Below are 27290 nucleotides of genomic sequence, written 5' to 3' on the forward strand. Positions count from 1 at the left end.
ATGGGTGCTATGATTATAAGGTAGTAAGTATAGTTTGGAAGAAATGCAGGCTTTTGCTAATTTGGGGCCAGTGGACTTGAGCTTAAATACTGGCATGGCTACTGTTAACTATATGACATTGAACAAATTACCTAATCTTTCTGAGCCTCCATTTCTCCAATGAGAACTGGAAGACTTCTAAGAATCATCCCAGCTCTAGCTCTATGTATGACTGTAATTTGGTATAACAATATAAGCATATCTTCATAGCAATTCAAGGTATATTCTTTTTAATTTGCAGTTGTTTGTCTTAGAATTTATTCAATTCACTATCCCAGTTGGTTTTCATGATGCTTACCTAACTAAATGTGAAATGATCAGGAGTGCTACCAGGAAGACTGCCAGAGCAATGATACAGGAGGGGACAAAGCTATGGTTCTAGATTAGTGGTTTGGCTTTCAATCATTTCTTGCTAGGAACCATGAGTAAAGGTTGGAGAAAGGAAGCTCTTACAATGTGACTGCTCCTGCCTATAAGCTCCTGAGGTCAGGAACTGTCTTTTTGTTTGCATTTTTATCACCAATACTTACAGTGCCTGGCACATAGCAAGCATTTAATAAATGCTGATTTCCTTCCTGCCTCCCCCACCTTCTCTCTCCTACTTAATTTCTGAAAGGAAAAAAAATTAATATTCATCTATATGTATCAAGTTAGGAGAGAGCTGTAGGTGTAAAATATCTTGTTTCTTCTTCCTTTTGTGGAATTCAATTTGGATTCTGATTATTCTCTCTCCAAAACTTTCCTGTTTCTTCTTCAACCATAATCCTGCTTTGGAATGGTGAGTAAGAAGATTAGTTATTGGATTTTGATTTCAGGGAAAAGAAGAAATCCATTTGAGAAGTATACAGAAGTTAAGAAAGATAGGAGGAAATTATAGATGAGAAGGTTTGGCAAAGAGGGATTAATATTGGCATATGAATAGCATTTTGCTCGGTGTGTGGTTTTTTTTTTTAAATTTGGGACATAATTCATCCATATCCACACTGTATTAAATTAAAAAAGCAACATATCTTGCAGGAACCTTACTGATCACACAGCAATTACAAAATTGATGTTGAGTGTTTTGTTGAACATGAATATCTTATACAACCTACCAAGATTAGTGGATTAAAAATTCACAGTGTAGTAAAAATACACTCAGGAAAATTTAGCACTATGGACAGATACATGCAGAAGATGAACAAAGGCAAACAAGTTGTATACCTTTATTAACTATAGTGCCAAGTTGCAGTAATATTGCTTTTCTCCATTATAGTAAATACCTTTCATTAACAGTTGTAGATATTTCACACACATCTAAATATACAAGGGTAATTTTCACTGATCTGATACACACATACTTTAGTCTAAGTGGATTAACAATGAACTTTCTGTGACACTCCATGAAAATAAGCTGTCAACCCCATGCAAGTCTGCTTGGTGTGGCAGTCATCACTAAAATAGATGACAGATTAAAGCAAAGAACATTATGAACAATCAAATTGAAATCTCATAGAGAGGCAATGTGATTCCATGGGAAAAGGGTGTTACCTCTTTCCTCTACCAGGAAAACTTAAGTATAAATCCCACCCCTGAAACACACCAGCTGTGTGACCTGGGCAAGTGACTTAAATCTATCAAGGCTCTAGGCAACTCTATAAGAATATAAGTTGCAGAGAAGGTGCTATTAGTAGAGGAAGTGTATTCACCTGGGTGTACCTTACACTAAAGAAATCTCAGGTTCAGCCTCTATTCCTGTCCCTCTGACTCTATTATATACCAGCAGTCCTCAAAGTATGATCCAGTGACCCCACCTCCCAGGCCCTTATTTTCATAGATAATACTAGTAATACTAAGACTTTCATTTTTAATGCAGTAAATATCAATAAATATAACCCACATAAACAAAAGCTCATGGGAAGGGTTGCTCAATTATTTTTGAGAATGTAAAGGGGCCCTGAGACCCAAAAGTTCGATAATCATGGTTTTATATCAATGTAGTCACAGGTCTGGGTGAAAAAACAAAAAATCGAAAGCTAATTAATGTCCATATTTGCATCCTCAGCAGTAGCACATTGGGAATTTTAGAGTATACACAGATATTTTAAGAACATTGCATGATATTTGTATATATCATTTATATAATGACCATTAAAATTGTTGAGTCATTAATCAATCAATAAATTATTTATTAAGTGCCTTCTATGTGCCAGTTGGGGCAGAGGGGCTTGTATAGCTCAATGAAACTATGAACTATGCCATGCCAGATTATCCAGGATGGACAGGTCATAGTGGAGAGTGCTGACAAAAGGCGATCCACTGAAGAAGGAAATGGCAAACCATTCCAACTCCATGAGCAAGAAGCTGGGGTGTTATGGTCCACAGAGTCACAAAGAGTCAGACACAACTAAACAACAAATGTGCCAGTCACTGTATCAAGCCCTGGGGATACAAAAAGAGGCAAAAGACAGTCCCTGCCCTCAAGGAACTTACAATCTATTTGGGGAGACAACACAAAAGAAAGTATATACAAAGTAAACCACATACATGATGAATAGGAAACAATGAAGAGAAAGAAGGCATTGGAATGAAGAGGGGTTGGGAAAGGCTTCCTGTAGAAGGTGGGCTTTTAGTTGGGACTTAAAGGAAGCCAGGGAGGTCAATAGAGCAGAGTACTCAGTTTCTAGCACTTACAGTGCTCTCTCCTGTGAAAGAGACATGATGAAAACATTTTCATTCAATTTATTTATTTGACCAGGGTAGGGATGAAGAATTTACACAGCATAGCACACATTTAACAAAATGATAATATATGTTTTTTTCAGACCCTAGTTGAGATCCTCCTCACCTGGACTATTGCAGTGATCTCCTAACTTGATCCCTTCTTCCAGGATCTACCCTCTCCAACCCATCCTCAACAGAATGCCAAATTGATTTTCTATTTTTTCTGTTAAAATTATATTGTATATTTTGTTTTTTTCCTATAACCTTTATTTCTTAAAAGATCCCTTCCCCTGTCTGCCCACTTGGAGAGAAATCTCTTAAAACAAGAAAAACAAAGAAAGAAAATAAAAAGTCAGTTCCACCCAATTAACCAACACATAAATCAAAACCAACAATTATTTACAATAGCCATAGTTTTTCATCTTGGTGAAGAAAGAAAGATGGAGGTACATTCTCATACCTCCTAGAGGGACAAACTTGGTCGTTATAATTCTAAGCTGTTTGGTTTTGATTTGTTTTTCTTTCCTTTTATATTTTTGTAGTCATTATGTATATTGTCTTGACTGGTTCTGCATATTTCATGATGTGTCAGAACATAGGATCATATAATCAGAATTGGAAGGGAACTTAAAGGCCACCAAATCCAATACCTTTATTTTACAGATAAGCAAACTGTGATACAGAAAGGTTAAGAGACCTGTCCAGGTTTATATGGCAATAAATAAGTGTCAGAGGTGGGATTTGAACCCAAGTCTTCCTGACCCCAAGTCCAGTATTCTATCCATGTGATACCATGTTGCCTCTGATACATCCATATAATTTTTCCATGCATCCCAATATTCTTCACATTCATAGTTTCTTAGGGTATAATAATCTTCTGTCATATTCATGCAGTATAGTCTGTTTTGAATTTCCCTAATCTTTGGGCATCTACTTTATTTCCAGTTTTTTTGCCACTATGAAAAGGGCTGCTGTAAATATTTTCATGTATCAGATTCATATTCTTACAGTACATGGTTCTGACCATGTAACTACCTTGCTTTTGAAGCTTCACTGTTACTACTGATTTTGGGATAGAATACATACTCCCTTGACATTCAAAAGCCTTCACAGTTCTAACTTGAACTTCTATTCTAGAGTGATTTCACATCTTTCCCCCAACCAAACTGGCTTGCTGGCCATTTCCTATCCACACCCTTGCACAGGCTCTCCTGTCCCCTCCTCCATCCACCATGTTTGGAATGATCTCCCTTGCCACCTCTTTGAATTCTTAGCTTAAATCAAGTCATAAATGCCTCCTCTTGCTACAAAAGGCCTTATTTGGTAACACCCCCAACCCCAAGTTATTAGTGATCTTCCTGCTTCCCACCCCCACACAATTACTCAGAATTTACTTTGTAAATATGCTGTACTTACTTATCTGCATATATATTGTTTCTCTATGGTTAAAGGTAAGAGCCTCCAAGGCAGCCAGATGGCTCAGTGGATAGAGTGCTGGGCCTAGAGTCAGAAAGACCTGAGTTCAAGTCTAGTCTTGGACACTAGCTGTTTGACTTTGGGCAAGTGCCTTAACCTCTATTGACCTAGGAAGCAGATAGATTTCTCAATGGATAGAGCTCTGAGTCTATCGTCAGGAAGACTTGAATTCAAAGCCAGCCTCAGACACTTACTAACTGTATGACCTTGGGCAAGTCATTTAACCTTTGTTTGCCTTAATCCCCTAGAAAAGGAAATGGCAAACCACTACTGTATCTTTGCCAAGAAAACCTCATGGACAAGCATTGATGTGCTATGGTCCTTGCGGTCACAAAGAATTGGATGTGCCTGAACAACAACAACAAAGATCCTCAAAGGCTATTCTTTAGTCTTTTTGTATACCAAAAGCCTAACACATAGTAGGTACTTAAAAGTGACCATAAAATTGAATTGATTTGAATTTCATATAAAAAATTTACTAATCCACCTTAGGAAGACATATGCTTTCATCTTCTTTTCTAAAAGTGGTAATGGTATTCCCACTATCTTTGCCAATCCCTACTTGTGATCAATGGAACACATTTATGAGGTACACTCCTCTGGCTATAGAAGAACAGAAAGCTAACTGACCCCTGAACATGTCATACTGGCAACCTTGAGCTCTTTGACACGATGCTTTAGTCAGCTGATCAAAGAAATAACAAGAGATTGAGTTCATGTCTTCATTTTGATTGTCTTCTAAATTAACCAGACTAAATCAAATAATATTTAACTCCCAGTTCTATGTTCCCGTGCTAAAATTATATATTGTTCTTGCTGTGCTAAAAATGATATATTGATCTTATGAGCATTACTTATTTCCAAACTATTTAAGCATTTGATGCCATTCTGATGGTATTGAAAAATAATATGCCTTTAGTTTTAGGTGGTTTTTTTTTTTCTTTTAGCCATAACCATGAGTTCTAGGTCAAAATACTTAATTACCTAATGCCTTCATTTCACAAGTCAAAAAAAAAAATTCTCTGCCTTTCCTGAGATCTCCTTTCCAAAAGGACTGATACTTTACCATTTATCCAGGCAATGCCAATTCAGATTGTTTTATAATCATTCCCAATTTGATAACCCCCTTTTTAAAAAAAAAAGTATTTCATCCTTCCCTTCTAGTCTCTTCAGTGGTAATTCAGAGGCCCCAAATTATCTTTCTTTTGTCTTTCATTTTTGTTTGCAGGTGTGTTTATAATAACTGCTAGGTGCTGCTACACCTGGAGTCTGAAAGACATGAGTTCAAATGTGACCTCAGAAACTTCTAACTATGTGATCCTATGCAAGTCACTTAACCTCAGTCAGCCTCAATTTCATCATCTGTAAAAGGGATAATAGTACCTAGGGTTGTCATGAGGATCAAGTGAGGAAATACTTGTAAAGTACTAAGCAAAATGCTTGGCATATAGAAGGTGCTTAATAAATGTTTATTCCTTTCCCCTCCCTTGTCCTTTTGATATACCATTTCTATGATTTGTTTGTTTTTACTATCCAAGGCTTCTCATAGCCATTTATAGCCATTTTTTTATAGGATGAAACCAGAACTTAGTTGCCAAATTGTAGGGTTATGTGAAATCTTCTAACCCAAAGCAAAATTAGCTCAAACTCATAAAAATGACAGTAATTCAACTATCACTCTTGCTGTTCCACATTTATGATGTATGTGAATGTTCATGGATGTGTGTGAACCATTCAACTTTTTAATGAAAGGTTCAATGTAAGGTTTAATGGAAAAAGAGAACATAAACTCATTTTTATTTCTATCTAGTATGTAGTATATCTGTGGTGGTAGACTCAAAATAGATTTCAAACACAGCCATGTCTCTTATGGATTTGATCACTTGTTCCTTAATAATGCAGAAACCAATGACTTACCTCAGCTCATTTTTTCTGTCTCTCATTCCTTCCTCCAGTAACTCCAAAAACACTCCATCCACCCCTAGTCTAAAGTATGTATTTGCTAATTAATTAAGAGACAAGGTTCTTAAGAGACAAAATCAAGGAATGGGGATTTAGGTAATAGGTTCTTGAAACAAAGAGTGGGAAGTACATTATAATAACTTTTATGTGTTGTTAATAATGATTAACCTGTATTTTCACGATGATCAATCCAATCCAAAGAATGAATGGTGGTGCCACCCGGTGTTTTTAAAGGAAAGGTATTTTGATGATTTATACAACAATTATTGTAATGTCACCACAGGGGGAAAGAGTATTGTTAAAAGTTTAGGATACCTTTTCTCAAATTTAAGCCATATAAAAGTGATTTTAAATGCTGATCATTACTTCTTTAATAAAACATTTGGCAATAATACCACAGATATTTGGCTGTGTCACTCTAAACTAACCTCCATTGTACTTGATTCATTAATACTCCTGCATGCCTCAGCTTTTGCTTCCTTTGTATCTAACTTCTGAATTCCTCCTTTTAGGGCTTTATCAGTGTAAATGAAATTAATGAGCTAGGTGGCAATTCCACGAATCTATCCCCTTCTACTCAGCTTTCCACTGATGCTGATGCTGATGCTGATCCCACTGAGCCTTCCACAGCTGTGCTGGTGAGCCAGCCACAAAATCAAGAGGTTTGTTGGAGTGACATTTCATTCATTCACTGCATTTCCTCATGTCATAAATTAACCCAGAATTAACTGCAAATGGGAGGGTGTGTAGCAAATTTATCTGTTTGGGGAAAGGTCAGTCACATTGTGTTGGCGAGACATATTCATTCTTGGGGTTGTAAATAACAGCAGCAGCAATAATAATTAATATTTTTGTTGCAGTATAAAGTTTACAATGTACTTTATGTAGAATGCCTCTACTGCTTATGAAATGTGATTTTATATGAGGGAAGTCAAAACCGAAAGTTAGTTGGGAAGTTAAAACCTGCTAATAAACTTTGCGCCTTACATTGACCAAACCCAGCTCTCATTTCATTAGAAATTTGAAAGAGCTGATTAGAGAACAGGCTAAAAGTATTATATAGAATGATGATTTGCATACAATGATTATTTTTCTTGATATTTGATTTGATATGTGTGTGTCCTCATGAATTTTAAGGCATTCTTTGGGAAGGTAGAATGATGACAATAGTATAAGGAAAATTGGAGCCAATGTTCTGCTGATTTATGTTAAATATTTACTGTTCAGAATTTTGGCAATTAAAAAAAGAAACCCCTCTTTTTTGTGTGTTCTCTTGAAAAGTGCAACAAAATATATTATTAAATCAGGAATCTGATTTGTTTGTGAAATTTGCCTTTTAATTACATGTAGGCACATCCATATACTTTCTCTTCTCTTACAAAGCTACAATCACCTGTCTGTTCTGGATCTCTGTCTCCTCACTCACTTTCTCCTCATCCTATTGCTCAACTTCCGTCAGTCCAGTGGCCTGAAGTCTTGGCTGCCCCACCTGTCAACCCTTTTTCTTTAAATGATACACCTCCTCCTCTTCCGGCTAAAAAGCACCGAAGGCACCAACAGGTAACAAAGGATATAGTACTGATAGTTTGGGTGGCCTTTGCCTTGACAATCAAGTCATTCCTGCTTGGTGATCCCATAGATGTCTGGGTTAGGTCAAAGGAAACAGGATCTGGTCTTTTTCTGAGTGTATTGCCACTATCAGGTATTATTAGGCAAGCCCTCACATAACCCCAAGTTCTGAGTATGCTACCATAGCACATAGTTGAGAGGCTTCAAGAGATAATGGTGGTTAAAATCTTACACATTTTCAACAGTGTTATATCACAGAATTTGAGAACTGGAAGGGCCTCCAGAGGCCATCTAGTACAATCCAGACAGGGAAAGAATCCTCACAGTAACACATCCAGCAAGTAGTTAGCCTCTCTGCTTAAAGAGCTCTAACATAGGAGAGAATTCGTAATGCCTATTAATGCAAATCATTTTTATTCCTTAATCTATAGTAAATCAGTTTTCTGTTACTTGAATTTTGATCTCTTACAAGTGAAGGACTTTTTTTTTAAAACAATACTTTATTTTTCTGTGTCCTCCTCATGCCCCCTACTATTTAGATATTCAAAGCCTGGGTTTTGAGCGTATCTTTTTCAATCTTGTTTAAACCATACATATACGTGAATTCTAAATAGTATTCAGTGTATTCAGGAGTAAAAAAAGGCAAGAAAATGAAGTACATTCATTTGAATTCAAATTGAGATAGTGAAAGCTCACAATGTCCTTGGTGAGTGCTAAAAATAATCCTAAACCAGGGGTTCTTAATCTTTTTTTTGTATGTGACATGGACCCCTTAAGCAATCTGGTAAAAACTATGGACCCTTTCTCAGAATAATATTTTAAATGCACAAAGTAATGTACATACCATTACAAAGGAAACTGATTATATTGAAAAAGTTATCAAAATACTTTTTTTAAAAAAAGTTCAGAGATCCCCTAATGAAGAACACCTACAAATGAGTATTAAAATTTAGATGACTAACTATCCATTCAATTCCATCCTTCTCACCATGCCTTGCCCTTGTATCCCTCACACACACCCCAAAAAAAGGACTATCTTGGCTCTTGCTCTTTAGTAGAGCATTGTTACCCCTACTTATTTACAGATTACTGTTGCCTAAACATGGTAGCAAGAAAGGCTGCTGGTTTAAAGATGGGTGCAGGTAACTGGAATGCATAAGGAAATGTTGCTAGGAATGGAAAAAAAAGATTGTGTATAACTGTGGTTTTCATCCTTTCTCCCTAGAAACTCAACCCTGGGCAAAAAAAAAAATATTATCTAGCAGTGAAATGAGTTTTCAAATCTAGGCTTTGCTATTGAGCATTAGTTGAACTGGGGGTGGGTTGGAGAAGAAAGAGGGCAGGCTCTTTTTTTGGGGGGCGGTGGAGATTTTATCTTTCTTTTATGATATACCAGAAAGGAATCATGGTAGCTCTCTGGATTTTTAGAATTTTTTACTATCTGCTCACAATGGTGGCCAGGAAGTCAAGATTTCTAATATCTTTTTTTCCCCAAGAGTTCTAATAACTTTAAACACACACACACACACACACACACACACACACACACACAAATAATTTGGCAAATTTGTGTTGTTTGAGCCAAACCAAATCACTATGTATTTTTTTCCTAAATAGTGATAGGAATAGGACCTGGAGCTGTGGTTTCAGGAAGTACTAGGGAAGGAAGCTTCCTTTAATAATGTCAGAGAAGTTCCAGGTGGAGAAATTTATATCACCAGTGCTGATCATCACCATCTCTGTAACTTAACATTGTAGAGCACTAACAGGTCAGATTATTGGGCCAGAGTCATAAAACCAGAATATATGAGAGGTCAGGGCCTCTTGACTGTAAGGCCAGCGTTGTCTATGCACTCTGGTGTAATGCCACCTCTAAATAGCAATGACCATTCATAAACAAACAGCTGACTTATACTGTATTAGTGTTCCCTTCTGAAACCCTTGAGGCAGTGCATAGAGCACTGGGCATGGAGTCAGGAAGACTCATCTTCCTGAGTTCAAATCTGGCCTCAGACACTTACTAGCTTTATGACCCTGTTTGCCTCAGTTTCCTCATCTGTAAAATGAACTAGAGAAGGAAAAAGAAAACCACTCCAGTATCTTTGCCAAGAAAACCCTAAATGGACTTATGAAGAGTTAGACACGACTAAACAACCTAAACACTAGATATTAATGTAAAGCTATGGGCCTTATTATCATAATAACAATACTTTTAATATTATATCCATAAAATTACCCTGAGGTATTTACTAATAATATACTAGGCCCACAGTAAAGTTGCTGAGCTCTTCTGCCACACTTTTTAACAGATTGCTTATTTATAATATTGTTTATATGGAGGCAACTGCCTCCCTTTAAGGGTTTCATTTAACGTAGTGTTTTCATTAAGACTGTGGGAGATATGCTAAAACACAGCTGTGCAATTAACAAAATATTTTTCCCATAAGAACTCTATGAGATTGATAGTTCTTGTGTCCTGATCCCCACTTATAGGTGAGGGTAGTGGCCCTCAAAGAGTGGTAGGGACATGTCTAACATCAAACAACTAGGTAGCAGCAAAGGCAAGCTTAACATTGAGGTCTTCTTACTGGTGCCATTGATCTTTCTGTTACAATATGCATCCTTTGAGAATAGGGGACAGGGGGAAGCAAGGTTCAGGGCTGTGGATTCTAACACTTTTGTTTATATGTACATTTGGTTTTTAATTTGTTTGGAAAGTCTGTTGTTAGAGTGATGTTTGCCAACACTGGGGAACAAGGCTACCCCAGTAAGTAAATCTCCCTACTGTCCATGACGTGTTATTGTCAAGAAAAATTTGGATGTATTTCAGGATGTTAAAACTTATATATATTCCTCTTCAGGAAGAAATAAAATGCTCTGCAGGAGGATTTAAGTAGGAGGAAAACTGCTGTTTTGCATCCCTTGGCAAAAGGCATTTAATACGAGTGTGATACCCAGGAGAACACTGAACATGAGAACAAGATGTGGATTTGAGGCTTATATTTTAAAATGATCAGACTGTAGTTAGACTTTCAAAGAACGCCCCTGCTTACTTGCTCTTTCTCTCCATTTTCTACCTTACTCTCTTTTTTCCTCTGTTCCCATTTTCCCATTCACTTCTAAGAACTGTCAGAGACGGGAGAGAAACTATTTATCTCACCCGTTGTGATTGGATGCTTCACCACCCGCAGGTGGATCATGACAATAATTTGTAAGTCTTCCTGAGACACTAACAAAAGTGAAAGCTGAGGAATGATCATTTTTAGCATTTTTAACATTGTCATAGTAAATCCTGTCACCATCCATGCATCTAGTCTTGGGACCAGGGTTTTACTCAGATTTGCTTTGAAGGGGCTGTGTGACTTTGGACAAGATGGTTTACCTTTCTGCTCCTTAATTTCTTAATACATCTTCTAAGATGAGTTGGAATAGATGACCTCTCTAAAGATTCTTCCAGCTCCAAATTCTAGAATAGTTATTATCTCTAAGTCTACATGTTATTGAAAGGAAATGCAAAGACTTAATCAAAGACATGAGCTGTGACAAAGTTCCAAGCTAGGTAACCTCATTCTGATCTGTGCTGAATGCAGTTTCTTTAAATGGTCTATTTCAGTTATTCAGAATTGCCCTTTTTGCTCTGTGATTTGCATTTAAAGCATTTCAGAAATCTGGAAGAAAGAAAGAAGCAGCACAAGGAAGGCCTCTATCTAAGTGATACCTTGCCTCGGAAGAAAACTACACCTTCAGTATCTCCACATTTCAGCAGTGCTACTATGGGAAGAAACATCACTCCAAAGGTGAGATGCGGAGAAGGGAAATACTTACATACTTAGTGTAATTGCTAGGAGGAGCATTCAATGTAAGCAAATTTTCAAAACAGCCTGTGATTCAAAATAAACACACAAACACATACACACACTATAATAAACCACCACACTACTGGTTGCTAAGTGGAGACAATGGGGATGCATCCTGGTACAGAAGAGGAGCATTGACTTGGGATGATGGGATCTAGGCTCAAATTCCAACCTCTGTGTGCTGTGTGACTCTGAGCAGGTCACTTAAACTCTTAGATCTTCAGTGTCTTTATTTGTACAATGTCAGTTAATGAAGCAATTATATCAACAAACATTGTAAGTGTTTAATATGTGCTAGACAGTGTTCTAAGTCCTGGGGATGCTTCCCTCCCTCTCAAAAAAAGTCCTTGACCTTGAGAAGCACATATTCTAATGAGAGAGACAACATGCAAACAACTACGTTTATTCAATGGAAAAGAAGAGAAAGGGAACAAGCATTTATTAAGAGCCTACTATGTGCCAGGTACTGTGCTAAGCACTTTACAAATAGTATCTCATTTGATCATACAGAGTATATATAGGGGGTAATCTCAGAGAGTACATGAATGGGGGCTGTTGGAGGGAGTGGGAGAAAGAAGAACAAAGAAATGCATCTTGCAGAGGGTTGAATTTGATCTGAGTTTTGAAAGTAACCAGGTTGGAATAGATTACCTCTAAGGTCCCTTTTAACCCTGAACCTATGCTCTATGTCAAATAGGGTAGATCTTCCCTTCCTCAGTTACAGGTACCAGCATTACTGCTTACATTATTTTTCATGCATGGTAAACTCCTGGTCAGCCCCTCTATGGCACTTGGTTCCCTACTTGCATATCTTTAGAAGTATAATAGTAAATTCCGTGAGTCTCCATGCAACTTGTCAAGAGACCACTCTTTGGTTTCCTGACAGAAACTGGCCTTTACTATACAGTTCTGTTGGCCTGAAGGCAAGAGCCTCCTTCTTAAGTGCTATAACACTCTTCTCTTCCTCCTCCCTCCCCCCCCCCCAAAAAAAGACTGTTCTGGCTGCCATTTTTCTAAAGTTTTCCTTTGTGATTTTCTGCAGGGTCATTTGCCTCTAGGACAGAGCAACAGCTGTGGCAGTGTCCTCCCTCACTCCCTAGCAACGATGGCCAAAGATTCAGAATCGAGGAGGATGCACAAAGGTACAAACCTTTGGAAACACAGCCCTATTCTTTAACATTTGTATTTGCTTAGTATTTAGGGTAATAGGGAGTCAACCCAAGTTCTAGATTTTGGTTGTTGTTGTTTAGTCATTTCAGTCACATCCAATTCCTCATGACCCCATTTGGGATTTTCTTGGCAAAGATACTAAAGGGGTTTGCCATTTCCTTCTCCAGCTCATTTTACAGATGAGGAAACTGAGGCAAACAGTTACGTGACTTGCCCAAGGTCACACAGCTAGTAAGTGTCTGAGGCTGGATTTGAACTCAGGAAGATGAGTCTTCCTGACTCCAGGCCCGGCTATCCACTGCACTCCCTGGCTCTCCTAGGTGAAATTATTAAGAGTTGTCTATTAGAAAGAGAAGTTCACCAGCACAAATGGAGAATTGTAATCATTAGTTAATATATTCTTGCTATATAGAAAGTGTTTTCTTAAAGAGCAAAGTAAGAAATAGTTTCCAGTGAAAGCTTAGGTTAAAAAAAATGAAAGTTTATCAACTTGTGCAAGACCTTTGAAGTTGTGTTATGTTCAAACATGTTTTAATTCTACTGAAGAAAAACCTGTTTCAATGTGTTTTCTCAAGTGTAATATTCAAATCTGAAAGTCCACAGAAGGTCTAATGAGAGTAATTAATTTCCCTAAGATTATGCCACGGTTACTAACACATCCTTATGTTTTCTGATATCTTCTGATATATTATTGTATTTTCATACTGGAATTGAGATGCCAGGAGGGAGGGAATGTGGGACTGAAAATAAAATAAAATTGAACAACAAAAAAGAATAAATCATAGCAAAAGAGGGAACAGAAGTAGAGTATGATCACATAAAGGAATTTCATCATTCTTGTCATGAAAAGGGACCATTTTGCGGCAGCTCGGTGGTGCAGTGGATAGAGCACTGGCCCAGAAGTCAGGAGGACTTGAGTTCAAATCCAGCCTCAGACACGTGACACTCACTAACTGTGTGACCCTGGGCAAGTCACTTAACCCCAATTGCCTCACCAAAAAAAAAAAAGAAAAAGAAAATGGACCATTTTAAAGTGATGACAAGATGAAGGATCTGACTCACAGGTCTTAGCACAGTGCCTAGCACATAGTCAGGGCTTAATAAATGTTGATTAACTGATCATCCCTGTGTGTATCTGAGGTAGAGTAGAGGAATAGGTCTTGACAGCTGAGGACATTTGTATCAACCCTGGGTAAGTCAATTAATCTCTCTCATAGTTTCCTCATATGTAAAATGGGGATAATAATACCTACCACACAGGGATGCTGTAAGAAGATCAGATGTAATAATTTATGTAAAGTGCTTTAAAACATTAAAATGCTAAATAAATGCTATTAAAAAAAGAATTGGTATCTCAGATTTAAAAAAGTGTGCATTAAAAACAGCTAGGTGGCACAGTGGATAGGGTGCTGGCCCTGGAGTCAGGAGGACCTGAGTTCAAATCTATCCTCAGACATTTACTAGCTGTGTCACCCTGGGCAAGTCATTCAACCCTGTTTGCCTCAGTTCCTCATCTATAAAATGAGCTGGAGAAGGAAATGGCAAGCCATCCAGTATCTTTGCCAAGAAAACCCCAAAAGGGGTCATGAGGAGTTGGACATAAATGAAATGTCTCAATAACAAATGCATGCTTAAAAAGGCAGTGTGGCTTAATGGATAGAGAGACCAATGAAATGACTGATTACCCCCCAAAAATTTTTTTAAGAGAAAGTGCATTGACTTTAACTACTCTTTTACAGGTTAATCCTCCTTAACTTGTTCCATAAAGTGACAAGGGAATTTAGAGTGTGCTCATAGATTGATTTGTGTAACAATTCTGGGATTTACTTTTGCGATTCCTTGGCAAGAGATCAGTCTTTAGTGTGATGCTGGAGCATTTGTCTTCATTTCCTAAGTATGGAGTTGGTGGAATTATTATTGTTGTTTATTAATTTTTGTGGGTTAGAGTTAGGGTTGTTATGTTTTGTTTTATTTTTGCTAAGTACATTGGTGGCCTGACAAAAAGTAAAAGACTCAGCCCTAACATTGTTAGGAAATATTGGTTGACTTCATTAAAAATATGAAAGTAAAATGTTTTTAAGATTGTACTCAGCTCATGGTCTTAACTTAGTTGTAAATGTAGCATGTTACTATCTTTTACCATTGCAACATTAACTAAATTAAAACCAGTAACAATCTACTTCTTTGCTGCTGTTCATGATGTCTTAAGGTCAGCGTTGTAAATATGAGCCTTCCTCAAGTAATGCAGTTTGGGAACTATGCATGACAGAAAACTGCAGAGCCCAAAAGAAAATAGCACTGAAACAGCAATCTCAGAATCTTAATACTTTTAGTTTTAAAGGTTGTTTATTCTAATAGAGAGTAATGGAAAATACTCCTGTAAGTATCACAATGAATAAGATCTTTGTCCTTTTGTCTTTTTTTTTTTCAAATTCAGGAAAACCCAAAAAAGGTATGACATCTTTCTTCAATGAGATAATGTGTGCTTTTTCTGGTTTAAGCGAATGATTAAAAGGTTGCTGTCAAGTCGTCTCCAGGCCAAAATATATCCTGATTTTAAATTGTTGTACAAAGTTATAGTGGCTTAACATTCCCATGAATCTAAATTTTCATTTGCAAACATAGACAAAATTTACCACATACTCTAGAAACTAAAATATATGTTTGCAGCTGCTGTTCATTTGTGGGCAGCTGCTGCTAATAGATAGTCCTTCAAGACTGTGTTCTTTATTTGAGGGTCAGATGCTATTGGAAACACTAGAGTGGTGGAGGCATTATTTGTTAAACATGAGACCCACACAAGGGAAAAGGTGTAGATCATGATGTGGGCCCACGGCAGTTCATGCTGTTACTCCTTTTCAGAACTAGAAAGAGACATCTGGAAATTTAGCCTTTTAATCATTCTTGTTCTCGTTCAGTCATTTCAGTCATGTCCAACTCTTTGTGACCCCATTTGGGGTTTTCCTGGCAAAGATACTAGAGTGGTTTGCCATTCCTTCTCCAGTTCATTTTACAGATGAGGAAACTGAGGTAAATAGGGTGAAGTGACTTGCCCAGGGTCACATAGCTAGTGAGTGTCTGAGGCCAGATTTGAACTCAGGAAGATGAGTCTTCCTGACTCCAGGCTTGGTGCTCTATTCACTGTACCACCTAGCTGCCCTTTTAATCATTCTATTAGTGATTAATGAGGAAAAACATAAATTGATGACCAAAAAAAGTATCGTCATCACTTCTTTAAAAAATGGATAATGGATACATTTAGAAACTGTTAAAGAAGAGAAGATTATTACAAAGTGGATAAGAATATGACCTCAATCATAAGAAGAGTTTGGAATTTGTACTTTTAAAGGCATTAATATTTGCTTTGTGAAAGGATTTGACGTTGTCTCTTTTGAAAACAAACATTTGTAAGTGTGGGCTTGTTTTTGATTCTCATTTGATAATGGCTTGAGTAATGTTTGTGTATGACCTAATAATAATTATACTTTTTAAAAAAAGGTTAGCATGTGCAATGTAATTATTTTTCTTTTTTTTAACTTGAATTCTTGTGTACTTGTACTCTTTGGTCTAACGGACAAATATGAACTGAGTAATTTATTAACATTTAATGGAAGACTCAGTATTATTACTAACATTCTCATTGACAAGCTCTATCTTGGCAGTATTCATTGTATGTTTTTCATATCTCATTGTCATCCTTCATGATCCTGGCCACCTGTGTCTCCTTCCTTTCTCTCTACAACTTTCTTCATTTGTGACATCTACTGTAACTTCCCCCTTCTTCCTCTGGACTGAGATTAGGAAGAGTGAATTTTTCAGCAGGTGAGCTATGGGGTGTTGATTTGATGAAATACCGGTTAGTTTTGCCTTCTTTATCCATGTAAATAATCTATATCTTCTCTTTTTCTAAATTATCTCTCATTTTTGTTACATGGTGACCATACTATCATATTCCTGATTAATTCTGACTGAATAGTGACACATCTTAGCAGAATTCTACCCATCCAAAGATTTGGCAAGTTACTACTACTTATAAGGAAGCCTGTGTGGTATAGTGGGAGGAACAATGGCTCAGGAGTCAGAAGAACTGGGTTCAAATCCTACCTCTGACAGTAACTGCCTATGTGACCTTGGGCAAGTTACCTTCTCATACCTGCCTTTGCTTCCTCACCTGTAAAATGAGGGGGTTGGCCTCTGAGGTCTCATCCACCTCTAGATCTCTGATTCTATGACTCCCATACCAAAGAAGGGTATGGGAAAGGAGAAGTGCGACCCTTAATATATTCAATCTTTGAATTAGTCTAATTCTGATGTGGTGAACACAGGAAGACATAATATCAGCCTGTAGTGGTACCTTGTATCTGCTGTACTGAATAAATAGATTTAGCTCTAACCAATTCCATCCCCCTGCTTTGGGTGAGTTCTCCAGTAAACTAGTTATTTGTTTTAGTACATAAAGGGTGTAAAGTGCTCTTGAAATCCCTTCTCACCTCCTGTATTTCTTTCCTCCTGTTGAAAATTAATTGTTTCTGCCTATATGAACAACTAAGTTATCTGGAATACTGGATCTAGATACTGGAAGGGTTAGTTGTTTTCCTCTGCTACTCTTTTCCATACCCCTCCCCCCCCAATAGCAGTAGATGACCTGTCTTCATTTAATTTGCAGAAGGTGAAGGAGGCTTCTCTACCAATGATACTACTCTGTGAGAAGTATTTCACTGACACTCATTAGCATGCCTTGTTAAAAGAATATCTTTAAAGACTCAGCTTTTCAAAGTTCCATGGCCAGTAAGGAATGAAGAGTTTCATTCTTGTTTTTTTTTTTATTTTGTTTTGTTTTGTTGGTTGGTCTTTCTTTCTTTCTTTCTTTCTTTCTTTCTTCCTTCCTTCCTTTCTTTTTTTTGGGGGGTAGGGGGTTATTGGCAGTGATAAAAGCAGCTAATTTTTTTTTCATTGGTGTGATATAGTTGGCCATGTGGAGGCAAAGAGCCAGAGGAGGATTGGATCTTGTATAAATTAGAAATTGGTTTTCCCCCCAAACATCAGAATTTCTAAGATAATTTTGTAAGTAAAGCACCCTAGAAGTGTTGGAGGGGGTGAGGAAAGAGAAGGAAGATATAAACAACTAACACTGAATATAAATTTATCTAGAACAATGGGGTATTTTTTTTCTATTAAGATGGCAAGGAAATGTGAGATTTTATCTTACTGTGAGAATGACAAAAAAGTTCACTGAAACCTACAGGAAACCTTCAACTTCTAGTGAGATTTGAATTTATCAAGGTTATCCCCACCTATCAATCAATTGCTCAGCAAATATTCATTGATCACCCACTATTTGACATGCACGAAGGGGATAATACAAAGACAAAAATGGAAGACAATCAAGGGATTGTTCCTTTCTTTTGACCACATTCTGTCAGGGAAGAAAATATGTGCATAAATAAAAATATATAAAATATTTCATACAAAATACATAAAAGGTAAATTTATACAGGGAGAGCAATTGAAAAGTAGCAATGATCAGGAAAGGCTTCACAAACAAGGGAATTTTTTTCAGAGTTTTGTATGAAATATAGGCATATTGTTGTTGTTTAGCCATTTCATTTGGGTCCCCATTTGGGGTTTTCTTGACAGAGATACTGGAGTGGTTTGTCATTTCCTTCTCCAGCTCATTTTACAAATGAGGCAACTGAGACAAACAGGGTTAAGTGACTTGCCCATGTTCACATAGTTAATAAGTTTCTGAGGCCAGATTTGAACTCAGGAAAGTGAGTCTTCCTGACTCCAGGCCCAGCACTCTATCTGCCCCACAAATATGGGCATACAAACAAGCTAATTTCAAGGATCTTAAGATCAAAAGTTTAGAAATGGAAGGGACCTCAGACATCTAGTCCAACCCTCTCCTTTTCCAGATGTATAAATGGGAGGTCCAGAAAAACAAAGTGATTTACTCAAGGTCACATAAGGTGGTGAGTAGTAGAGTCAAGATCTCAACCTGTATTCTCTCCTCTAAATCCAGAGCCTGTTTTCTGGTGTGTTCCAAATAAGCACCCCTTACCGTACATCCTTTCTTGCCATTGTCTCAACTCTAGGGTAGTCACCAACACTATGAAGCAGAGAAAAGGAAGCAAAAAAGGGTAGAGATCCAGGGAAGGCTATACAAGAATGCAATTGATTTTCTTATGTGGCTCATAAATCATCTCTGTATGCCACTTCAAAAAAAAAAGGAGTTATAAAAATGTTTGGAACAATGGCAGTGCCATGGGCATAGATAGATAGACTCCCAAAGTGGCTCCTTTTGAAGGAGACATCACTCTTTTACCTGCAGAAATTTTGGTAATTTTCAGAGGCAGGATGGGGAGGATAATTCTCATTAATTTATCATAATACTTCTATTTCCATCTTCCAAGTGGCCGATCAAAAGAAAAGGCTTTGTTTCAGTGAGGTAATCCCATGCAGGCTCGTGCCTGAAATGGAAAGCATTTGCTCCAATGTTTTGGATCAAACTCACCACTGTTGATGTATAGGATTTGGCCACTCACTATTCATGCTAAAGCATTGGACTTGGGGGGCAATGAAGTAACAAAGATCCAAGGTCCAAGGCTGGAAAGTTCAGTTCAAGTGAAGACTAATTTGTGTATTTTATGCTAGCTACCTGTGGAGAGAAAACTGACAGACTCTGGGTTCAGATTAAAGCTTTCTTTTTTCTCTTTATTTTTCTTCCCTTTTTTTTGTAACATGGCTAATATGGAAATATGTTTTGCATGATGTCACATGTATAATAAGTATCATATTGCATTTCTTCCCAGTGGGTGAAAAAGGGGTTAGAGGAAGGGAAGGGGAGAATTTGGAACCCCAAAATTTTTTTAAATAAACAAATGAATATATAAAGAAAGAAAGTTTATGTATTTTAAAGGCTTTGGACCTATTCCTAATGTCAGGGTTCAAGGTGAAGCTCCAAGTATTGTTATGATGGCAGAAAGACTGTCCGCTTTCAGATACAGAAAGACCAACAACTTGATCTCTAATGCCTATGGACACACTTGGATAAAGTGATTTTAGAAGGTGACATAATGTTAAAGATAAAGATTTAGTTGAATATTAGCATGTGTATGTGTGTGTATACACACACATACATGTAGATATATGCATATGTATGTATATGTATTTTTTTTTCACTTTTTAAAACAAATGTGCAAGTGGTCAGCATTACTGTATCCTTTGTTTTCATATCTGCATCTTACTTATAATCACTTAAAAATAGTTCCTTTTGAAGTTAACTATATAAAGCAGGGAGCTAGGTGGTGCAGTGGATAGATTCTATCCTATTTTGGAGCCAGGAAGACCTGAGTTCAAATCTAGCCTCAGACCATTCTATTTCAGAGCCTTATAGCTAAGACTCTGAGTAAGTCACTTAACCCTGTTTCCTCATCTGTAAAATGAGCTGAAGAAGGAAATGCCAAATCAAGAGTCAGACACAACTGAAATGATTGAAAAACAACAATAGAGAAATGCAGAAAGGTTCTTATAGTGCCATAGAAATATAGACCACTACAATGGTTCAAAGCTCCACAAAGAGAATTTTAACTGAGTGGCTGGGATGGGTATAATGATTTACCCTGTTGAAATCCAACACAAAGTAAGGTGTTTGTTTGTTTTTTTTTAGAACATTTTTTAATTGCATTGACTTTTTATTTCTTGAAGGATATAGTAAGGAAATGTCAGATTTCAGTAGTGAATGATCATTTTGCCATGGATGCACAAGCATACCCAACAGGAAATCAGAAAATTCCCATGGTTTCTAAATTGTTGTATGAAAAGTATTTTTCAGTATATGGATTCCCTGCCAAGGTCCATTTTTGACCAAGGCAGAGGTTTTTGAGAGCAAGCCACTCATGGAAATGCTACCATTGACATGTATCAAGATGTTTAGAATTATTCACCACATACAAGGAGACTCACAACCTCAGCATTAGTGATATGATTAAACATGTTAGGAATTTGTTAGAACATTTTTTAGAATATTCTGATTTGAGGACTTAAGGTGAGGTTCTCATGATAGAAGAAGGACAATCCTTAGGACCAGCTTCTGAATTGGGAAGGATATGTATGGAGAAGCATAGATAACTTTTATGTTCCCGAGTAGGTAGTGTGTATATCTGCTTGCCCTGAGAGACCACCATTTAAACCAGGCAACTAATTGGAGCTAAAAGATCTGGTTTTATGACCATCCTCTCCTTAGCACATTATTGTCACTAGAGCTGGCTAGTGCAGTGGATAGTGTGCCAAACTGGAGTCAGGAAGACCCGGGTTCAAATCCAGCCTCAGGCACTTTAGCTGTATGACCCTGAGCAAGTCACTTAACTCTGTTTGTTTCAGTTTACTTATCTATAAAACAGACATAATAATAGTACCTACTTCCCAGGGTTGTTGTGAGAATCAAATGAAATAATAATTGTAAAGCATTTAGCACAGTGCCTGGCACATAGTAAGCACTATATAAATGTTACCTATTATTATTATTACATAGGCCGCAGTGTCCCTGTATTAAAATCAGGCCATTTTACTCACCTGCCTATATCACTAAGATGCAGTGAAGGTTGATTGTTTGTATATTTCACAATTACATAATTCATTACATTTAAGACAAAATGAAGCCTCTTTCATAGCAGCTGTGGGTCATATGCATTTAGAAATACAAAAATGATATTTTGATCCTAAAAATAAATCTCAATTGCTGTGTAAATGATGAATTGTCTTTAATCATTGGTATTCAGGAAGAGGAAGGGTGACCACACCAACCTTATTTTAAGAAGAAAAGAAGAAAATAAAACCTTTCGTTACTCACTCCTGTGTATTTTATACCACATTACTGTATATATTGTGCATTCATTTTTCATTGCTAAGTAAGGAAATCTCTTTACTGTGACTGGTGCCCATTGGAAATTTTATGAGCCATGAGCCTTTGTTGAAAGGCCAAAGGAATGTTCACTTGTACAATCTTTTCAAATAATTCTTTTTTTCTTCTTTCATAATCATGGAAAACGCTTTAAAAGGAGCAATTAGTCATTCCAAAGGCTCAAGTATCAAAGGTAAATTTAAAGAAGTAGTGCAATATTCTGCCCTTTGGTGTATTTTAAGACAAAAGCTCCACTCACGTTTATGCCATGGCTTTATTTCCTTGCCTATATGATGAAGATTCATAATATCTCATAATATGCTTTCTATTTCATTGCCTTCCTTTGAGCCATTTGCTTGATTTATTCATTTTGGGAAGAATTTCAATGCACAATGACAATTTATATCGATAAGATGTTAATGTTTCCCCAGAAATTACTTAACTTTTAAGATCAAAATTTTCACTTTATTGCTTGGAATGTCCCAAACCACTTAATAGCATGGATGCTCTGCATGGATCTAATCAGCATTCTGAAGCGATGTCTAGGACTGGAATACTGTGTTAAAGTTGACGTGGCTGCTATATAGTCAATGCATTGAAGAACCAATCTGAGATAAATTTTTATTCCGTCTTCCTATCACTTGTCTTTTGGCCACTTCACCCTAGGACAAACAACAACAATAACAACAGCAGCAGCAGCAGCAGCAGCTCCTTACCAAAACAGGAGAGGAAAGGAACTGAAGACCAAGTCAGCCAATTGTGTTAAGTTGCCAGTGGCCTTCATAGAAAGTTTATTGGACCATGAAATCATTAGATGAGCGAAGAACATTAAATATTAACGTGAAACACTAAATACTGGCTAAGATAAGGGTTTTTTTGTTTTATTAACTGGAAATTTAATTTTTTTCATGCCACCTTTTCACATTGGCATGAATAATTAGTACTCAAAGGGAACTGGGCCCAAACTTCTATTTTGGTGAAACCGTGTCTCATCATTGGCTGTAGTTAAGGCTACTTAGAAGGGAAGTGTTTCACAACACAAGCATAAATCACCAGGTTAAAATTATCTGAGGAGCATTTTTTTTAAATGACAAGAATCCACTATGGGCTGTTCAAAGAGGTCTGTAGTTCTCATAATCTAGGATAAGAGATGAAACAACTGGTCTTAGGGCTATTCTGTCACATGGTCTTGTCACCTGCCTTTGCCCACCATATTTCCAAAATTCTGATGCCTCAATGTTAAGACTGAAGTGAGAGTGGGACGGAGAGCTCCTATAGGGAGGATCACCTTTTAATTTTTTAAAAAATAAATCCCAGGCCATTGAGAGAAGCTAAAAAAGAAGAGAGAAGGAAAATATAACATTTAAACTTGAGAGCTGAAAGTATCATTAGAGGTCATATAGTCCAAGCCCTTTAATTTACAGAGGAGGAAGCTGAGGCCCAGGGAGGTGCCTTGACTTGTCCAAACTGATCCTCTTGACTGTCTGTAGTAGTAGTGGTAGTGGTGGTAAAGGATGCTGATAGTTCTCTTGCCTCGCACTTCCACAAAAGCCATGGAAACTCTTTTAACCAGATTTTCTTCTGGTAGTTTGTCGCTTAAAACAGCTCTAGGGTGAGCCATCCAAAGTCTTGATGCTTTAGTGCCTAGGTTGTAGTCTTTTGGGGTTTGTGTGTCCAGAGACTTCATGGGCTTGAAGTGAATGGGTAGGAGCTATCCAGGAGCAGTGTGTGAAATGAGTCCTAGGATTTGTTCATAAGAGAAGGCTCTCATAAAGCCCATTCTTGAGCTCTTTCTCTTTTGCTTGAGGTGTGAGAGTGCACTGAGTTTCTTTGATCATATCTGCCTAGAAACAAATTAGAACAGGACTCAGAATTCATTTGCAGATGCTTTTGATTGCTGCCTATGGGTTTATAGCCTCTTTTCTTTTTAATGAGATCTCAAGACTGAAAAATGAAGGAGACTGATTTTTTTTTTGCATGTGGTTCTTGTAGGGTATAATCACCAACAGATGAATGAAGGACAAAGGCAGAAATCTTCTGATTTTTACAACCGAACTGCATCTGAATCAAATGTCTATTTGAATAGTTTCCAATACCCAGATCATAGTTACAAGGATCATGCCTTTGATACTTTGAGCATGGATAGCTCTGACAGCATGGAAACCAGCCTTTCTGCTTGCTCTCCTGACAATATCTCCAGGTAAGGTTTCTGATTTGGAAAAGACATCTGTTCCTTTGAAAAAGCAAGTCTATTACTAGAGGTCAAGTTTTTTTTTAAGTAGATTTTTATGGATTTTCCCCTCTGTATCCCCCTCTCACCCCTCCACCATCCATCTTCTATAACAAAGAATTTGAAAGAAAGAAAGAAAAGAAGGTAGGAAGAAAGAAAGAAAAGAATTCAGTAAGAATTAATCTATACATTAAAAGACTTGACATCATGTGCACTGTTCCAAATGCTTGAACCCCTCCAACAAAAATTAGCTTTAGAATCAAAATCCAAATGTCGTGGCCCAGTGGAAATGTTTGCCGGGCAAAGAAATGTGACTTTTTACACTCATTTTCTATCTGTGCCCTGCCATCTTCACTGAATGTGAGTACAGTAGATTCTCCTCTTATATTCAATTACTCCATGATTTTATTCTGAGTCTAACTAGATGGAACCAATGGACTTAGACCTGCTGAAGCTCTGTAGTCTATTCAGCTACTACTTCACCTCTGCAAAGCAGCAAATGTCAACATTAGAGGCAGAGCCTTCACAGTTGTTACAGTATGTTTTTAGTAATATAGTTCTAGCTAAAACCAAACATTAGAATACTTAAAAGGGTTTTTATTGTTGTTTTGTCTCATTTTGTGTCTATGTTGTCCCTTTGAGATAAGCAAAGTGTTGCATAATGAATTCATCTCATAAAGGAGCACTTAAAGGATGGTATGATACAAGACATTATGTAGGAGGGACAGATGTTCATAGGATTATAGCTCTAGAAATGGAAGAGAATTTAGCAGGCAGCTAATCCAATCCCCCTCATTTTATTGGTTCAGGAAGGTTTAATGGCTTGCCCAAAGCTTTATAATAAATACCAAATGCAAGATTTGAACTCAGCTCCTCTTACTCCAGAGTTAATGCTACAGTTTAATGCATTCTGAGGCCAATGTGGTTGCTCCAGATGGTATGGTCCTCACCTAATTTAGGATTAAATTTCCACTTAAAGCCACTTCTCCTTCAAACTTCCCCTATTTTAGTTGAGGGTATTACCACCCTTTGAGTCACTCAGGTTCACTGCCTGAGAATCCTCTTTGATTTTTACCTCTACTTCACTTCCTATTTCCCTTCAGTTGCCAAGTCTTGCTGATTTTGCCTCCATAATATCTGTCAAGTCAGTCACTTTCTCTCCACGTATATAGCTATCACATCTCTAGACTATTTCAATAGCCTCCTACTTGTATTCCTTTCTCCAGTCTGTCCTCTGCACAGCTTCCAAAAGAATCATCCTAGGAAGGGGTTCTGCAAGTGCCAGAGTTGCAAAGATGTTTACAAAGTAGTAATCATTAAAACGTCTAGTTTCAAAAACATAGAAAAGTCAATCATGGAATATATTAGATATACAACGTATAGAAGCAAATGAACGTAGTAGCATAGGGTTTGAGGGGAAATCATTCCAGATGTGAAGCAGGACATGAACAAAGAAGGAAGCAAGGTAGTACAGGGTATGTTAGGAGGGGTTGAGTAGACCTGTTTGGCCAGAATATTTAAGGGTATGAAGGAGTGTGAGATAAAGCTGAAACGGCAGGCTGGATCCAAATTGAGGGGGATCTTAAATGCCAACCAATACATTTTAACTTTTATTGGGTAGAAAAAGAGTAGGCGCTAAAGGTTTTTGGACTATGGAGTAACATGATCAGACTCAAGTATTTGGAAGGTTAATCTCCCATTGTTTTTGAAATGAGTTGTAACAGGGAGATATTAGAGGCAATGAGATTGATTATTTGGGATGTAATATAGTCCAGGGGAGAGATAATGAAGAGCTGAAAAATGAAATTGACTGCTTTAGAAAGCAGAAGGTTCCCTGTCACTAGAGGACTTCAAACAAAGCTGGAGATTCTGTAGAAGGGATTGAACTCCGAAGTCTCTTCCAACTCCAAGATTCCATAATGAGAACAATTATAAAGTCCCTTTAGATCTCCAACTTCAGGGATTCTGTGATTTTGTGGTCCTAGATTTGTGGTATCCTTAGGAAGAATTTTAGTTAGTGTGAGGAGGACAGGAACACTTAAAAATAAGAACTGGCTGATTTTGTTCATAATAATTAGAGAGGTGATTTCAAAGGGCGTGGCAGAAAAGACAGGTAGAGGCAAAACCAGGATTAAAGTGAGCCTGGAAAAAAATAGAGCTGAACTGGATAGGAATGAAAGTACAGGAGAAAATATCAGGGAAAAGGGATTGTGATGATTATTGCAACTTTTGACTAACAAGGATTAGAAACATAGGAAGGTAAAAGATATGCTGGAGGGTCCTTTTATCAATGTGGGAAGGACCAATCCTGAACAGGCAGAAATTGATAGTGGGGAAATTTCAAGATTCCAATGAGAATCTGAATGAATTAGAATGTTCTTGTGAGCCACTGCTTGATGTGTTTTCTCTCTTTTTTTTTAAACCCTTGGTTGACTAAGTGCTTTCTACTGATGTATCTTGGGGGTGGGGAGCTGCCATTAGTTGGCCTACTTAGTTGAGCTAGGGCATCAGCGGCTGTATTTTAGTGCTTAGTGTACCTCTCACAAAGGCCTTAGGAGGTACTGTGTTGAATAGAGTAGGAAGTCTGCCAGCAATACAGTAGTTCAAATCTTGCCTCAGGAACTTATCACTAGCTTTGTGACCCTGGGAAAGTCACTCGACTTCTGTCTGTCTCAGTTTCCTCATCTGTAAATTGGGGGAATAATAGCAGGAATAATTTCCAGGGTTGTTAAAATGACCTAATGTTTGTAAAGAGCTTTGCAAGCCTTATAGTGCTATAGAAATGCTTGCTAGTCTTATATTACCTTGTGACCTTGACAAATGCCTTATCTTTTCTGGGCCTTAGTTTCTTAATCTGTAAAATAAGAGGGTTACACTACATGAACTATAAGAGTCTTTGACTTCTAGATCTCAGATTCTGTCACACTACCAGATGCTCTTCAAATCAAGATAAACAAACAGACTCTAACATCTCAGAGTTTGAATTGTAGAGGCCCCAGTCCCACATACCCCTGGGAATTCAAAATACATCAATGGAAATAATAGTATCAGCTATTTTTCTCTGGAAATATCTTAACAGAGCACCCAGATCAACTCCCTCATTTTCCAATTATCTTGTTTTGCATAGGACAATATTAAGTCCTGGAGTAGTTAAATGACTTCTCCAAGGTCACATAGCCTGTAAATAGTAAAGCCAGGATTTGAACCGACATATTCTGGCTGCAAACCCAGTTGTCTTTTACTATACTATAATCTATAGAAAGGCCAAGGTCACCCACTGCATCCTGGGCCATCGCCAGTTGTCTTGACTTGTCTTACCACTGGACTTTGATGACTTTGGAGAACTGAGCAAGAACCTATGACTTTGGGCAACTCTGCCTCA

At 37.4% G+C, this 27290-nt stretch overlaps 1 protein-coding gene across 6 annotated transcripts in view; it reads left to right on the plus strand.

Annotated features, from left to right (window-relative positions):
* PHLDB2 (pleckstrin homology like domain family B member 2) overlaps positions 1-27290 on the plus strand; it is a 149669-nt gene that overhangs the window by 91745 nt on the left and 30634 nt on the right. For 5 of the 6 annotated variants that reach the window (XM_027867949.1, XM_027867979.1, XM_027867988.1 and 2 more), the window contains 4 exons: positions 6693-6842; positions 11406-11546; positions 12649-12748; positions 23671-23878. In XM_027867949.1, the coding sequence (XP_027723750.1) occupies positions 6693-6842; positions 11406-11546; positions 12649-12748; positions 23671-23878 (599 nt within the window). The remainder of the gene's footprint in view (positions 1-6692; positions 6843-11405; positions 11547-12648; positions 12749-23670; positions 23879-27290) is intronic. The other variant, XM_027867969.1, reaches the window with a different exon arrangement.

The sequence above is a fragment of the Vombatus ursinus genome, unplaced genomic scaffold (genome assembly GCF_900497805.2).
Source record: "Vombatus ursinus unplaced genomic scaffold, bare-nosed wombat genome assembly UNPS02001419.1, whole genome shotgun sequence".
Taxonomy (NCBI): Eukaryota; Metazoa; Chordata; class Mammalia; order Diprotodontia; family Vombatidae; genus Vombatus; species Vombatus ursinus.